Here is a 16,358-nt window from a genome sequence, read left to right as displayed (position 1 = left end):
TTCCCCAAGGTCCTGTACAAGCAGTGTAACACCTGAAAATACTTGAAAAACCTAACAACAGAAAGACACAGCTACTGATGGTACATCTTATTTCCTCCTCTGATGATCTGGTGCCAATTTTTCCTTGCTGGGCATCCATCCAGGGTAACTGGCATTAGTAAATAAGGCCACAGGCAGATTTGAACAGAAAAAAAACAGCATAAGAATTTATCATATCACATCAGTGGAGGCAACAGTATCTCTCAGTAGAGTTTCCATCCACTCTGTGAGTGGAGGGAGCAGAATACGTGCCCTGCACGTCACCTCCTCGAGGACCCAGAAAGTGACATCTGCCACCCCAGCCCCCTCCTCCTCTGCTCTTGCTGCAGGAAGGCTCAGATGTGTTTAGTCCATGGCAAATGAAGCAATTTCAGGCTGAAAGAAAGTGCTTGCTGTCCTCCGCCTGGGAAGAGAAAACACTCTTTTTGCCGGAGCTGCAGCTAAAACATGTGCACTACACAGTGGCTTTATTTTTCAGGCTTCCAGTGATCAATACACATTGAGAGGTGGATGTTGACAAATGCAAGCACTTGTTTACGTCAAGTTTTCTCACCTCAGAGCAAATCTAAAATGTGCTACTGCTGCATTACAGCATGCCAACAGATGTGGTGGGTTGTTTCAGGCAAGCTTTCATGTGTCTTGCGGTATCACCTACACAGCAGATTGCTGAGTTTTGTTGCCATTTTTAGTATCAATTATAACTATCTCAGTGCCCTCTGAGAGCTGGCTGCTGCCAAAAAACAATCCAATTTCTGTTATTATTATAACATTTAAATGATATAGCATGGTCAAAACAAACCATCTGTGCTGACAAGAATTTCCATTAGTACACAGCTGAGACATCAGCTTTCAGCAGCAGAAGAAACCCAGTTAACAGCATCTATCTTCCTTGTGATTTAGTCAAATTCATCTAAGGCATCCGTCCACTGTTCTCCATCTTTCAGAGAGGCTGACAGAAATTAGATTGGTTGGAAACTCTCTGAGGGGTGAAATTCATCCTGTGCTGACTGCAAAAAGACACTACAGTGGAATGGAGGTCAACACAGAAAGATTTCAAGAAGTTCTGCTCTGGGAACAGTGTCATCTTTTATTTGCTTAACAGTATCACTGAGATATATTTGTTTGTGTTACACTAAAGCACAGTTGCCACGAACAATTTATATATATATATTATAAAAACTATTTCAAAGATCCTGTAGGTATCAAGGCTTGATTCCAAGTAAGCCACAAAATCAAAGTATGCAGAAAGATCGAGGTTGAATATTAATAAAAGGTTGCAGCAAGAGACTTTTCAACTCCCCAGTTTAGCAGTGTTAGTGCTATGGCCATATCTGAAACTTAAAGGTTTTTTTCCTGTTGTTTTTTAAAATGTGCTACTTAAAGGTAGTGCCTTACCTTTATACTCTCCAGATCCCATTTAAGGAAAGACAGATGAAAAATGAAAAGACCAAGTAGATTATCCAGGGAAACTGAAGTTTTAATAAATGATGCATGTACTATAGCCCTGAATGATGAGTAATTTGGTAAAATATCAGTGTGCCTTTGAATTAACCTCACAGAAGAGCCTTTGGCCATAAATTAAGTCAATAACTTGTATGTGCACATTTATAAAATCTCTAAAATAGTTTCCATGTTCTTTCTCAGGTGCCACAATCTGAGAAGGTCAGGATAGCCATCAAAGTACTTGCATAAATACATCAGTGTCTTTGCAAAATTATATGAAATTCAGAGTCCAGAGTATTAGTCTTGAGCATCCACTGCAGCAGATATCTCACCTACATGGTAAATTCTACCACAGCAGAGGCTGATGCTGACCAATACTGACAGCATTATCTACAAGGTCTAACTGAATTGTAATGTCTCATCTGCAGGAATCTTGGTTTGTCTAAGCAGTAGCATTATATGCTGATCAAATCCTTGATGGTCCAAATCAGTTCAATTACTATCATTAGGTTTGAATTGGGAAAGTAACATGCATACAGAAATCTAGAGACATTTCTGGAATTTCTTGTTCTCATGTATATGGCTCTTAGGTACCTTTTCTGCACTTGTACAGTTAATTCCTAGAAAATGGAATTAGGAAAAGCCAGCTAGAACAAATTATGTATTTCTTCCCTCTTCCCTCATCCTGGTGGAAGAGCTCCTGTAGCTTGCAACCAACCTACTAATATGAAAACACTGCAGCTGCTCAGTATTAAAACGACATGTTTTCATACAGCTTCTCATACTTCTGATTCAGGAAATTATGCTATTGCATATTCTTTTATAAGTGTGTATATGTATCTATAAATATATGTATTTATGTACATAAATTCTAGCTTGAAATAGCTAGACACACACAAGTAAGTGACTGAGGGCTCTATATCTGGCATTTCACCACAGAATTTGTGGTGAAAAGAATTTCAGATTTACTAGTGGCCGAAGGCAAGATTTTATTGCACATCTACAGCAGTAATATGGTAAACTTCAGACACTGATGCTGTGTCTTACTTGAATAGTTCTACAGAACATGAGAAGAACTTGCTCATTTCAATTACAGGACTGATTTTTTCCCTACTTTAATGGCTGTCCAAAATTTATTGAACTAAAACCCGATCAGCAGCACTAGAAGAGATTTGGGAGGGCCCATAGCTGTTGGAAATTGGTAATGTTCACAGAAGTCAAAAAGTTTGTTGCAATTTCATGACATTCAAGAAAATCTACTGAAGAATTAACCACTAAAAATCACAAACCCCTCCAATCAACCTGTAACATGCAGAACAAGTCCACTTATTTATTTCTTCTTGTGGTAAAAATATATCAAGTCTGGTAGGTCCTTTCTCAAAGAAACTGTTAACTTTCTTCTCCCTGTCCTGTTTTACACTTTACTGTGCGTCCAACAGAGTGCACAGCTTAAAACTGCTCAGGCTTTTGGCAGACTGAAGTCAGGATGGCATAAAATCATAGAATGGTTTATGTTGGAAGGGACCTTAAAGCTCATTCAGTTCCAACCTCCCTGCCATGGGCAGGGACACCTTGCAAACTCAAAGCCCCATCCAACCTGGCCTTGAACACTGCCAGGGATGGGGCAGCCACAACTTCTCCGGGTAGCCTGTTCAAGTGTCTCACCACCCTCATAGTGAAGATTTTCTTCCCATTATCTAATCTAAACCTACCCTCTTTCATTTTAAAGCCATTCCTCCTTGTCTCGTCACTGCTTACCCTTGTAAGAAGTCTCTCTCCAGATTTCTGATAGGCCGCCTTTAGGTACTGGAAGGCTGCTACAAGGTCTCCCTTCTTCAGGTTGAACAACCCCAACTCTCTCAGCCTGTCTTTACAGAAGAGGTGTGTCAGCCCTCTGAGCATCTTTGTGGCCCTCCTCTGATGTGGGTGTTCCCCCCTATACTCCACTCAGTGCCATATGTAAACTGCTTGCTCCACCTAAGTAAGTACTGGGGAGGCATAAATTAATAATGCATGTTTATATATATGTATGTCTGTAGAATACCAAATGAACAAAGAAAAGGTAGCTTGAGCAGTATGTTTTTAACCTTAGTTTCCTGTCTAGTGTTTTTCTTATTTCTGAGATTACAGGGCAGTATGAAGACATGTTGGAAACGGTAGAGATTTGTTTGCTGGAAATGTCATTCACAGCTGCTGAGGATTATTGGAAAAGTAGGGGATGGGGACATAAAAGCACATGTACATGTGTTTACCAATATCACATTTGTATGTGCATAGATCTGGAAGTTACAGAAGGAAACGAGGGTTGTGTCAAGAAGTTTTGGGGGAAGTGAGTTGCAATGCAAACAAGCTGCAGGGGGTTTAGCTCTGTGCATGCGAAGAGGAAACAAAAAATTATCCATAAATAGAAAACATACCTTGTGGAGGAAAAACCTGCTGATTTGAGATCTGTTAATCTCTTCTGGTTTAAAATTGCTGTGTGAGTTTGATAGATGGGCTGAAGATGTCTTGCTGAGAGCAGTTACTGAAAGTTTGTTTTTATTCTCCTCTTAAGAAGAGGATTCACTTTAAGCTATTTAAATGCTTCGGGACATTGTTTAATTTTTAAATGTTTATTTTGCTGCTCCATTCACTACAGAAGAATGCAAAAGCTCCCTGTTGATTTATTTGAGCTTATCTACTTCTTCTCTGCATCACTGAGCTGTATTGTGTACAGATGTGCCCTTATTTCTTACTATTGGATGCCTTAGAAAAATAAATGCATTATGGTTTTGGGGACTGACCACATGAAGTCCTGATAACTAAAGGGAATTTCATTATCACTAACCAGGAGAAAGTTTATACAGATTTAGCAAAGCATCCTCTGGAGATGACACATTCTTAGAGAAGACAGGCTGGGTCAGTTATTTGAGTTACATAGAAAGATTTTTTTCCCTTTTCTAGCAAACCAGATAAGCATTCGCATACCTCAGATGCTTTATCTCCATGGATGCTCTAGATGTTCTAATGCCACATTTGCATTATTCTCGGTCTTTCAGGCAGTCCTGTTAGTTTTCATCTTTCCCTCCTCAGCAGCTGGTATTATGATATTCAGATATAATTGCTGATCTCAGCTTCACCAGAAGATTCATTCTGAAGCCTCCCACTAAGTTTTTGCTTGGATTAAGCTGTTTGTTATTTTTCTAAGGCCTGACTAAACCATACTATTATTGAAGTTCTGTTAGAAAATGAGAAAATAGTTAATTTTAAAGGTTTAATAGTTCATTTTGGGATGCCTATGCTTTTACAGATATCCATAAATGTTAAATGGCTTAACATTTGACTGTGTCCTCACTCCATCTTTTACAAGGATAATTAACCTTTATGAATTCTCAGCATGCTATGACACAGTTAAACCCTTGACAACTGAGACTGTGATTGCATGATCACCTTTAGTCCTCACTTCTGACTTCTGCTAGGTTCTGCCTTCTGCCCTCAGGCCTGATTCCCTGCCCACTTCACTGAGTCAACACCAGGGCTTAAGGAGCTGTGCAGCCAGTCACATGAGAGGTAATAAAACTCATATGTATGTATTTTTGCTATCTAATAAAATTTATTTTGTCTTGGCAGAGGTAGTTTTCACCTGGATCAGTCTCTGAGCAACTCAACATTGTTAGAACCCTGCCTCAAAGATAAGGTACTAGACCAAACACGGGCAGATCTCTCTGCACTGCTAATACATACACAGGTAGCGTTACAGGCTACCAGTCGTGAATTCTACATACTAACTCTGAAGAAGTGGCATCCAAACAGCCAGTAGTTTTTATGGCAGCTTAAGTACATAGCATAAATACTTCTCTGCCAATGTTACTCCCTGTGAGCAGCTCACATGGGTACCTTCCGGGTTGGTATCAGTAACTGGCCATTTCTTTTTATGGCCCTCTGTTATCTTCCTGTGCCTATAGTTTTGGGGCTGCCTGTAGTTTCGAGGCTGCTGATGTCAGCTGGTGGTAGTGTCACCAGGAAGCCCCTCCTGTAGCTGGGATGGTCCTTCAGCTACGCAACAGGGCTGTATATAGAGAGTGACCTTGTGCAGGTGCTTGCTATTACTCCCTGTGCAGCTACAGCAGAGCTACAGGTATGTGGTTAGAGCAACTTTCACAGCCATGGCGGAACTGCGCCTTTCAGCTTAAGCCAATCTTCAAACCATACCTAGGGTTTTGGCAGTGCAAAACAGGACTGCTGGAAAATGGTAGGTTATTTTTATAAAAACTTGTGGGAGAAATGAAAAGAACGCTCAGGAGTTTTTTTCCTGCTTTCAAACAGTGATAGGTTTGTGATATTTTGTTTTAAAAGATAGAAAGATGTGAGAAAATGTGTTGTTTAGAAAAAAGACAACTTTTCATCAAAAGAAATGTAAGGTTTTGGTGAGTGTTAATGAAGAATATGCTCTGATGTTTCATAAATGTATCAGATGTGTGTTTGGAATGCTGAAAATCATGGGAAATGGTGAGTGTCAGAGTGAACTGCAAGGTAGGCACGTTCCCTTCATGTCTTATGTCTAGTGATACCACTTGTTTCTGAAGGGTTTGTCTTGATGTCTGTAACAGAACTTCTCCTCAGCTGTTACATTGTGGTAACTTACATGCCTGGGCCTGAGAACTCTTAATTACTCATGATATATACCATGTTGCTATTAGAGTTCTTACGTTGCTATTAGAGTTTATATATTGCTCCAGTGTTTCCTACTGAGTCTCCTAATTACAAGTGTTTCAAAACCCAGATGTAATAATTAATCTTTATTAGCAGAATAGGAAAGCTGCAACATTCCATTTCTTCCCTTAAAACACTTGAAATAAATTTGTTTATAAAGCTGTGTATTTGTTTATAAGGCTATGTATGTGTGTGAGATACACACACAAACACAAATCAATTTAAGGGAAGATTGTAAAAGACCAGTTTCACTACTAAGCCTATAATTATTACAGGTTTTTTCCTCCAGTTTGATTTGTAAGCATGTGCCTGTGAGATTCTTATTAATAATGTCATGGCTTTATACTGGGCTGGAAAAATCTGTATAATCTGTATGACATCAGTAAAATTGTTGTCCTGAAGTGATTACAGAAAGAAGTACGGAGGTGCTGGTAGCTTGAGCAGATGAAATTCCTTGCTTCAGAGCTGACCCTGCTGCCAAAATTGTGGGGCTTTTAGGCAGGAAGAGGGACAGCTTCAGCCTTCAGTGACACTTGAGGCTAGCTGGTGATGGGTAGTGCAGGCTCCGCACATGGTGGGCATTGGAAGGCCGGAGGGGTTTCAGTTTCTTTCAGCCACAGAACCGTTTGGCTGCTGCAGGGTACCTTCAGCAATGCTGTCAGGTGTCTGCGGACACTGAGTTTCTCTGCGCTTCTGTTGCTTAGGATTGCTTTACATGTAAATGGTTTATCAACATATTCACATTGCTTAGGAAAGCAAAGAAAAACAAATCCTACCCTTCATGGATTTAACTTTAGTAAGAAAAGCTAAGTTACAGTTGTGCTGGAAAAAAAAAGGTGTTAATCTTATTTCAGAAAATTGCATTCTTATATAGTAGTATAGGAATTTTTATCAGCAAATGTTCTATCTCCACCCTTTCCTTTTCTAGTGATCTCATGATGTAACATTCTCCATAATGGAACTTCAGGGGAAAACTCCCTGAAATGCTAGGACTCTATCTTGTGTTGCTACAGCTTCCAAAAACATTGCAAAATAAGCTTATATATTCCTGCTAAAACCAAGGTCGCAGGGATAAGAAAACTACACTGAATGATTTCTTATAGATTTCACCAGTTGTATAAGAGCAAAGCAGAAGACTTAAGTCTTTCAAAAATTGTCCCCCAAATTTCATAATGAATAATAGATTATGGAAATCTGATTGTTAAAGGCCCAAAAGGATGAGTATGAGCATGTGTTAAAAATTCAGACTTATTTTTTTCTGCTTAAAATCTATATTCTCTCACAAGCAGTTCTGAACCATCTGACAGCACCAGGATAGTTAAAAATAGGAATCATGCTGTAGTTTATCACTTGATTCTGCGGTCAACTAATCGTGTGTCTAATCTCACTAAATTTAAATTCTAATCTAAATCATGATTCCAATAGTCATTAACTGTATAGATCTGATGAAGGAAGGCATGAATACAAGATGCTGCAGTTTGATACTGTTAAGAATGAATACTTACATGCAAGAAGTTATGAAGCTCTGCTCCTGTCTTTGGGACATTAGTAGTGAGTGAATTTGCTGTGGAATATGCAGAAATATGCGATAAAAACTTTGCACATTGGAGCAATTGGAAAACTTTAATCAATGGACCTGGATGTTTTCCATAAAAAGCATTATAAAATTAAAGTAAAATGAATGTGATACCTGTTAGCAATACAACCAAGAAACAAATACAGCAAATACTTTATTCAGTGAAAACTATCCTGTGGGATTATATATCAATTCATAGTAATAACCCAGAACTGGCTCCTTGATAAATGACTAAATTTCAATGAGTAAAGGGAGTGTATTGCTGGATAGTTAGGAATGATGGTTGATGCAAATTTACGTAGCTTAATGCACATGTCTGTGCTATGCTGTGTTGTTTTGTTTGTAATCTGCTGCCTTTAAAATACTTGTTGTGAAAATGGGGTACCTGGCAAATTGATGCCAATCAAACATAGTAGCATTTGGGCTTTTCTGCTTAGTTGATGTTTGTCTTTCAAGTGCTTGTCACCCAAATTGGAGCTGAACACCATATGTTTAGGTCTGGCAGATTGAGAAGTAGACTGGAAGGAGCTTTCTGGTTTTATTATGCTCACCTTAAATGGGCACTTAACCATATTTATCTTGTATTAATGCCCAGTTAACCTACCGGATATCTGACTTATCATGCTTCCCTGTTCACCTGGTTGTAAAGGAAAGCTTTTATATTGCATTGAATTAGATTTGGCAGAACAATAGTTAGATGAGTTGTAGGTGGTCAACTTTGATAGTGGTGAGAGAACTTGAGCTTCACGTCCCTGTAACTTGCACCTCTGTAGTCACTGCAGTAAAACCCAAAGGGCTGTGCTGTAACAATGCTCATCAGGAAGTGCTGTAGGCTTATATGGGTAATCATTAATTTTTCTGGCCTCTCATAACCCATCTGTGTTTTCTGGTTGACTGGCAAAGAAGTCCTATTCCTGCATTTGACATTGTCTCTTGATACGGAAATAATTGATGTCACACATTTAGCATGACATAACTAATACAGAGCCACAGCCAGGCAATGCACTTCATAGACAAATGAAATTGACAGGTTCCTATCCAGCATGGTTTACAACCCCTGTGTGCAACCATCAGCCACAAATTGAGCTGGGATATCTGTGAGGCTATGGCCATAAAGCAGTAGGGTGAAAGCTGTGGTGTATTGACTTACAGAGCCTTTAGGAGCTCATATATCAGCTACCCAGCTACAGGCCACATGATGGGGGGCTGTGTGCACTTCCCTGAGCAGTGCGTAGAGGTGGCACATCCTGAGAGCAATTCCTGTGCTCATGGGCTATGTCTAGTTTGAGGTTTTGGCTTGTTTATTTTACTTTGGGATAAAAGTTTGCACTGATGTGATTACCAGGATATACAGTAATAGGAGAGTCAGGCTGGCTGCCTTCTGGCTGCAGTCTAAACAGTTTGGATGCAAGTTCACATTCATATTTTGGAATGGGGTAAACCTTTATGTGCCAAGAGGCTGCATCTATTGGTTCTGCATACCTCATGGCAATACCAAAGTGGCTGATTCAGGAGAGACAGGCTGCACACACTTATGCAGCCTCAAATCGCATACTGTGAGGCAGAATATTTGTAAACTGGTGAGCAGCAACCATTCACATTGCCCAAGGGAGAATTCTGTACTCGCCTCTGTAACATGGGTCATCTTTAGTGTAAATAGCTGGGCTCCAGGCAAGTTCTTGGGTACACAGAACAGCTAGCATTCAAGTCTGCTAAAAAGGTGGCTCTTATTCACAGCATTTGAAATGCAAAAGACTGCCACCATCCTGTCGGTTCTGTTTGCACTATGGTTGTCACTCAGCAGCAGCAACGAGGAATTATGTAGCAAAAATTTCATATGCAGTACCAAAAGGAAAGGGCTTGACATTGCCTCTCATCAGACAGCAAGGGACACAAGATAATAGGCAGGGGAAAGGAGGAAGAGGGAGAACTGTTACGCTCAACTGGAATTTTCCATTTGCTTCTCTATCCTTCAACTCCTGTCAGTGTATCTCAGTAACACACAATGGCAGTCTTAGTTTGGAAGGTTTTTTCCTGTGTAGAAAATGGGTATTCACAGAGCGCCCATGTCTTTCACATCCTGCAAGCACACAAAATATTTCTTAGTGAGGAGAGGACGAGGGAGGAGAGGAGGTGATGTCAAATTTTAGTTCAATATCTGAATGTTTATCAACATCTTCTGAATGTACGTCAGAGTCAGTGCAATCTGTAAGTGTCAGTGTGATCCCTTGGTAGTTCGTGCTGGGTACAGACAAGCGGAGTATCTCCTTTCCTGTGGGTGTGAATGGCTCATGCTTTGGCAGATAAGCTGAGAACCATGACAGTGGGCTCGTGGATAACTGCAAGACCGACGTCACTCAGGACTGTCCCATTTGCTGTCAGACTTAGAAATGGCATGGTGACAGTCTGTCGACACATAGACCTTTTCTCCAGAGGCTAGTTACTACAAGCTCTTGGAAAAAGCTTTGAAGGGCATGTTAAAATCTCTCTTATAAGAAGCCCCAGTATCCTGTTTAGAGAACAAATGTTACCATTGTGGAAAAAGGGACCTTTGCCTTCTTCCTGATTGTACCTTTGACAATATGATCTTGACATCATATGTTTAATTCCTCCCAGCAAACTTCAGAAAACAACATTTAATAATAGCATTTTAATTCCGGAGAGCTCAAGGTTCTCTGCAGGAAGATTTGCTGTGCTTCCTCTTTTACAGATGTGGTAGTGGAGGTCCAAAGAAGCCAAGTAAATTGCCAAGATCCAGATTCAAGATAAAACTGGAAAGAGAACGGGGATAAACCTCAAGCCAGTCTCCTAATGACAGAATTTGCATGCCTTCCATCTCCATAGAGGATTCCTTTCTTGTTATATTCCCCAGTGTGTGTACAACACCAGCTACGGGATTACACTGTGTGGGAGTTGGGTTTTGCTAAGTAATCCCACTGTTGCCACTGCTGCTGCTTCTCCCTTCATGGCCTACACATAAATCAGTGCAGATAATTCATGGCTCACAGTTGGGACTGCTGTGTCTGCTGAGCAGGATCATACAGCATGAAATGGATGGCAAAGGCATACCTTTTGGAGAGGAGACAGGAGTCATCTGTAGAAAGCTCAGGCTCCATGTGATAGGCCTGCTTTGAATCATTTAATTCCAACCCTAATATCTAATCTAAATCTGCCCTCTTTCAGTTTAAAGCCATTCCTTCTTGTCCTCTCACTACATTCCCTTGCAAAAAATCCCTCTTCAGCTTTCCCTTAGATCTTTATGTACTGGAAGGCTGCTCTGAGTTCTCCCCAGAGCTTTCTCTTCTCCAGACTGAACAAGCCCAGCTCTCTCAGCCTGTCTCCATAGGAGAGGTGCTCCAGCCCTCTAATTTGTCTTTGAAGGGCTCTCCTGACTTGTAGGACAGGTGCTTCTACCCACGGAGCTATTTCTCCTTCACCATCACTCACTGCCATGTGCAGCACTTGTTCCTAGTCGCCCAGCCGGCTGCCTGTGGTCAAAGCTCCTCCAGGAACCTCCCAGTGCCAGGGCTTTCACTGCTGGCACAGGGCATTAGAGCTATCATTGCTGGTATGCATAGCAGTAACTGCTGCTGCTGAGAACAGCACCCAAGCAAATGGATCCACAGCCTTGATTGGAAGGTGTGACCAGTGCCGCACCTAGGTATTATGAGACTAACTGTATTATCCTCTCTTCTTAGAAACTACGTTAGGAGAGAGTGCTTTCTTCATAAATGTATTCATATGTGTGCTAATCCTACAGAGCTCAACCACACATGATACACCTCTAAATATATATTGCACATCCCTGCCTCTTTTCATCTTGAAGTTTCATCATATTGTGGCTGGCTTGCTGGTATTATTTAAATAAAATTTATATTTAAAATAAAACTCTCAAACTTTTGACTGAAGCATGATTTATCATAAGCCTTGTATTACTGAAGAGTCAAGCAGTCAAAGACTTTTATGTGCCCCTTTTCCAGCTACTTCCCTCTCTATGCTTTGATCAACTACACCTGGCAAGGCTTAAAAACACTCCCCAAAGTATCTGAGGAATAAGGAAGTTTCATCCTAGGTCCTGGAAACTGCACAGTTCCCTTTGGAAATGGGCAATTATGACTTCAATGAAAACCCCAAACCTACATTTGCCTACTGAATTTCCTACTGACCTTTACCCCTGGAATTCCTCACCCTCTGGCACATTTTGAGTAATGAGTTAACTTTCATGTCTGAGCTGAAGGACTGAAGAAATTCAGTTCACATTTTAAATTTTTTTTGCAGTAGCCTGCTAACTCAAGCTGTCTTGTTAAGCTGCATGAGAAGTCATTGTGTGCCAGTATCCTGTGTTGTTTGGTTGATACTGCATTGGGCAAATAGTGCTTCCTTTAGTAAGCCCACTTGGTGCTTAATTTGGGATAACTTTGTAAAGAAATAGTCTTAAAATCAAAGAAGGAACACCTGCCAGGTGAGGTCTAGGATCTTATTTTTGCTTTGGAATTTCAGGTCTTTCATTTTTGAAGACCACATTATGTGCAACACTAAGGAAACCCTTGGGTCAGATAACTAACCTCAAATCCCAGTGTTATCTCAGAACACAGGACTCCAATAAACATGTAAATGGTGGCAGGGATTTTTTTTTTAAGAGCTGCAAGACCCCCTAGGATAGTTAGCTGTGTTGATTATGTATGTCTATATATGCACATGCCTTGGGACTGGTGCCGTCTCCAGCTTGAGAAGAAAAGCAGCGAGACTCATGCATGGGCATTGTAACAACTGTACTTAAAAGGTGAAATCCTGCTGCTATTGTAAGGGAGTCAGTCTGAAGGAACTTCATATTACTGCCTCATGTAAAAAGGTAGAAGTGGTAACTCAACTTTTCTGTTTATTCCAGGAAAGAAAACAGTAAATTTCCTGTACAGCTTCCTGAGTGACTACAAAACCAGTATTCTACTTACACTTCTGAGTAGTTTACAATTAAATTATATAAGTGCTACTGATTTAGTGTGTTCCTCAGCATATGTATTCTCAAGATAAGTGCAAAACAGTCAGGAACTCCACTCAACTCTTAGGAATTTAAGTGCATTGGCATACACATGCCCCCAAAACCAAGTTTTCCTTAGGTGTTCATATGTACGGTGTGAAGCTGCCACTGAAGGATTTATTTCGTATGTGTAATGTACAGAAGTGGAGACTGAATTGGTTGTTGTGCTCCACTGACCCTGTTGTAAAATGTAGACCCTGATTATTTAGTTGGTTTGACAGAATTTTTGTATATGCTTGTTGTTGAAACTTGTAGGTATCAAGGGCTTTCCAGCAGCAGCACTCAGATGCATCCAGAGTGCTTTATGCTGCTGCACAGTCAAAACCTTTCAAGTGAGTCTGCCGCAAAACAACAACATACTTAATACTTCTGGTTTCTGTCTTTCTTTGCCGTTTGGACTTTTGAGCCTTTAGGATTTCCTGTGTTTTGTCAGGTTTTGCTGTAGCCACGGGGTCTAAGTCTCTTTTAATGGGAGTCAAGATGGCTGCTTGATGGCAAACCCCTCCAAGAGCGGAAGATTTAGCAAAAAGCCTGAACCAACCACCGACTGTCAGGAATGGGGCTGTCACCCTTCTGTCCAGCTATACCTGTGGGAGATCATTGTTGCCCCAGCTCCTCTTCCTTTCCCCAGCATCCAGAAGCATTGGTGTTCAAAATTCATAGAGTCACAGAATGGTTTGGGTTGGAAGGGACCTTAAAGGTCATCTGGTTACAACCCCCCTGCCATGGACAGGGACGCCTTCCACTAGAACAGGTTGCTGAAAGCCTCATCCAGCCTGGCCTTGAATGCTTCCAGGGATGGAGCAGCTGCAGATTCTCTGGACAACCTGTTCCAGTGCCTCAGCACCCTCTTGGTGAAGAACTTCTTCCTAATATCTAATCTAAATCTACTCCCATTCAGTTTAAAGCTACTGCCCCTTGCCCTGTCACTACATGCCCTTTTACAATGTCCCTCTCCAGATTTCTCGTAGGCTCCCTTCAGATACTGAAAGGCTGCTCTAAGGTCTCCCCGGAGCCTTCTCCCCTCCAGGCTGAACAAGCCCAGCTCTCTTAGCCTGTCTCCATCGGAGAGGTGCTCCAGCCCTCGGACCAAATTAAAGCTAAATTCAAAACAAGCGCGATTTATGGCCCATTCCCTCTGCCTGAAGCTTGCTCCCACCTTCTCCCCTCAGATACCCTCCATGTTTCGAAAGGGGGGGGAAATACCACAGCCCCAACTCCCTCACGACCCGACCGATAGGCGCCACAACGCGCGGCCGCCGCCAGCCTCGCCCCTTGCGGCGGGAGCCGGAGCGGTCGGGGGTTGATCCGGGTGTGCCGGCTGAGGAGAAGCGGAGCGGCGGCAGCCGCCGCGGTGCGGGAGGGACCGGCACGCCCGGAGGGAGGGGAAAGGCGGGCCTCTCCCCTCCCTCCGGGCGTGCCGGTCCCTCCCGCACCGCGGCGGCGGCCCCGACCCCCCTCAGTCCCGTTTGGGCGGCCATTGGCGGGGCTTGTACCTGCGCTGGTTTTCGGCGGGCGCTGCTGAGGAGAAGGAGGCAGCGGCAGCAGGGCAGCATGCCGGGCAGCGACACGGCACTGGCCGTGGACAGGACGTACTCGGACCCGGAGAGGCACCGGCGCCGCAAGACCCGGGTAAGTGTTGTGCGGGTAGGGGAAGGGCTGCCGAGGGCACCTGCGTACAGGAGGCGAGGCTGCTCGGTGGGTCTGGGTGCTGAGAGGCAGCCGCCGACCTGCAGCGTGTTCCCCAAGAGGTTTCCGTGTTTATTTACTAGGTTGTCCGTCTGTCTATAAGGAAGTCTTTTTATCGGTGCCTCTCTCGTATTCCTACTTCGGAGTACTCTTAGGTGCAGGGAAATGAAATGAAACGGGTTGTTGACATGACAGAAACCAGTGTTCGAGATATAGCCAGAACAGAAACTATTTGGAGTGAGAGTAATACAGAACTTACTCACCAAAGTCAACAGTGCTGATGATTTAATGAAGTGACTCTGTCTAGATTACACTGGTGAATACTTGGTTTTGGTCTAGTTTCTCAAGGTCTGTTTAGTAAACTGTGGATCAGGTGATTGTACCTACCAGCAGAGAATGATTACAGTTCCCTTCATGAAGTTAGTTGCAAGAGGGCTGTGGCAAGGATGGATATCAGCAGAAAAGGTGTATCTGTGTGTACTAGGGATGAAGTAAGAATATACTGTATACTCGTGACTTAAGGGCTTTATGGGATAGTTTTTCTTCTGGTCTGGAAAGTTCATCTTTACCTTACTACTTTGATATTTTGCCTCATACAACAGAAGATAAACATATAGGCAATGCTGGTAATCCTTTCATGTGTCTACTAGCCTTTGCGGTGAATATCCTTCCAGTGATGGTAGCTGTCTTATTAATGCACAGATTTCAAATTCTTACCTAAATTCTCAGTTCAAGCAGGTGTAAAACAAATGGGGTTTTCTTACCATGCACTACAGGAAGATGTGTAGAAAAGGAGGTTGCTCTTGTGTGATACTGGCAGAAATTCTGTGTTCTGTGCTGAGATCCTGCATTGGTCAATAAATAAGCCCTACAGTGTGAAGTGTAGGATTAGCTAATTGTGAAGAAAGACTGGTTTGGGGTTTTTTTTTTTTTTTTTTTCGGGGGTAGGTGCATTTTGGGTGGTGTTTTTTGGTGCTTTTTTTATCCTCCCCCCTCCCCCCTGCACATTGGCAATACTTTCTATCCCTACAGCCCATTGATTGACAGTGCTGGAAAGGAGATGGTGTGCTTCAGATTGTTGCTGCATAATGAAATGTTTTAAAAATAGGCAGTATACAGTGTAGCTTTACCACTGGAGTCTGCAGTGGTCTTCATAACATAAGCTGGGTGCACATGCTAGTCATAACCCAGTTAAGATTTATATGTCTTTCATTTGGTTTTCCCTTTGAAAGCTGAACTGATTAGGTTTTCTTCATTGTTTTAGATGTAAGAATAATATGCTACCCAGCTTGCTGTAGTTAGTCATGGAAGAAAGTTGCATACCTTCAAGGATGTCTTCTGGTATACTGCAGAGTTTAAGTCTCTGCTCCATAGTCTAGCTGATCTGCTTAAAAGCATGAAGTATTATGGCTAATTTCAGTGTTGCGTATTGTACTTGTATATTGAAAAATAAAAGAAATCTCATGCTTAAGACAATTTCATGAAAGCATTGGGTTTCTGTCTGATTTGGGGGTTCTTTTAACCAGGTTTAGCTGCTCCATCCCTTCCTGCTGCCATGAGAACTGGATTAAGTCTGTAACAAGTTTGTAGAGTTGTATGCAATTGCATTGCTCCAGGGTTTGGGCTTTACAAGTTGTGCCAGATATCACAGAGTAAGAGACTGATAGCAGAGCAAAATAATTGCTAGATCTGGTAGGAGCAGTTTCCAGATTATGTCAAGAGCTTGCATTAAATCCATTTGTGCTTATTCCAGACAAGTAAGGGTAAATTGGTTGGATAACTTCAGCGTTCCTCTTACTGCTTTAACCAGAGCAGCAACAACTGGTGATATAATGTAGAAAAGAAACAAGAAAGCAGAATGCTGTTTTTCTTTTAGCGACT

At 41.9% G+C, this 16,358-nt stretch overlaps 1 protein-coding gene across 3 annotated transcripts in view; it reads left to right on the top strand.

The window, feature by feature from the left end:
* The window catches only part of TMCC3 (transmembrane and coiled-coil domain family 3), a 143,446-nt gene that overhangs the window by 80,424 nt on the left and 46,664 nt on the right, over positions 1-16,358 (top strand). Inside the window, exon 1 of one of the 3 annotated variants that reach the window (XM_057424774.1) lies at positions 5,584-5,599. The exons of 1 other annotated variant lie outside the window; for it this stretch is intronic. Coding sequence is in view for 1 of the 2 variants with exons in the window: in XM_057424755.1 (XP_057280738.1) it covers positions 14,343-14,420 (78 nt within the window). In the remaining variant the exon portion in view is untranslated. Of the gene's footprint in view, positions 1-5,583; positions 5,600-14,240; positions 14,421-16,358 lie in introns of those variants that run through there. One more of the 3 variants, XM_057424755.1, reaches the window with a different exon arrangement.

Source organism: Pezoporus wallicus, unplaced genomic scaffold (genome assembly GCF_028554395.1).
Source record: "Pezoporus wallicus isolate ANWC-B61680 ecotype Strahan unplaced genomic scaffold, APGP_CSIRO_Pwel_v1 scaffold_3294, whole genome shotgun sequence".
Lineage (NCBI taxonomy): Eukaryota > Metazoa > Chordata > Aves > Psittaciformes > Psittacidae > Pezoporus > Pezoporus wallicus.
The sequence above is the reverse complement of the archived record's forward strand: the minus strand, read 5'-3'. Positions and strand labels throughout refer to the sequence as shown.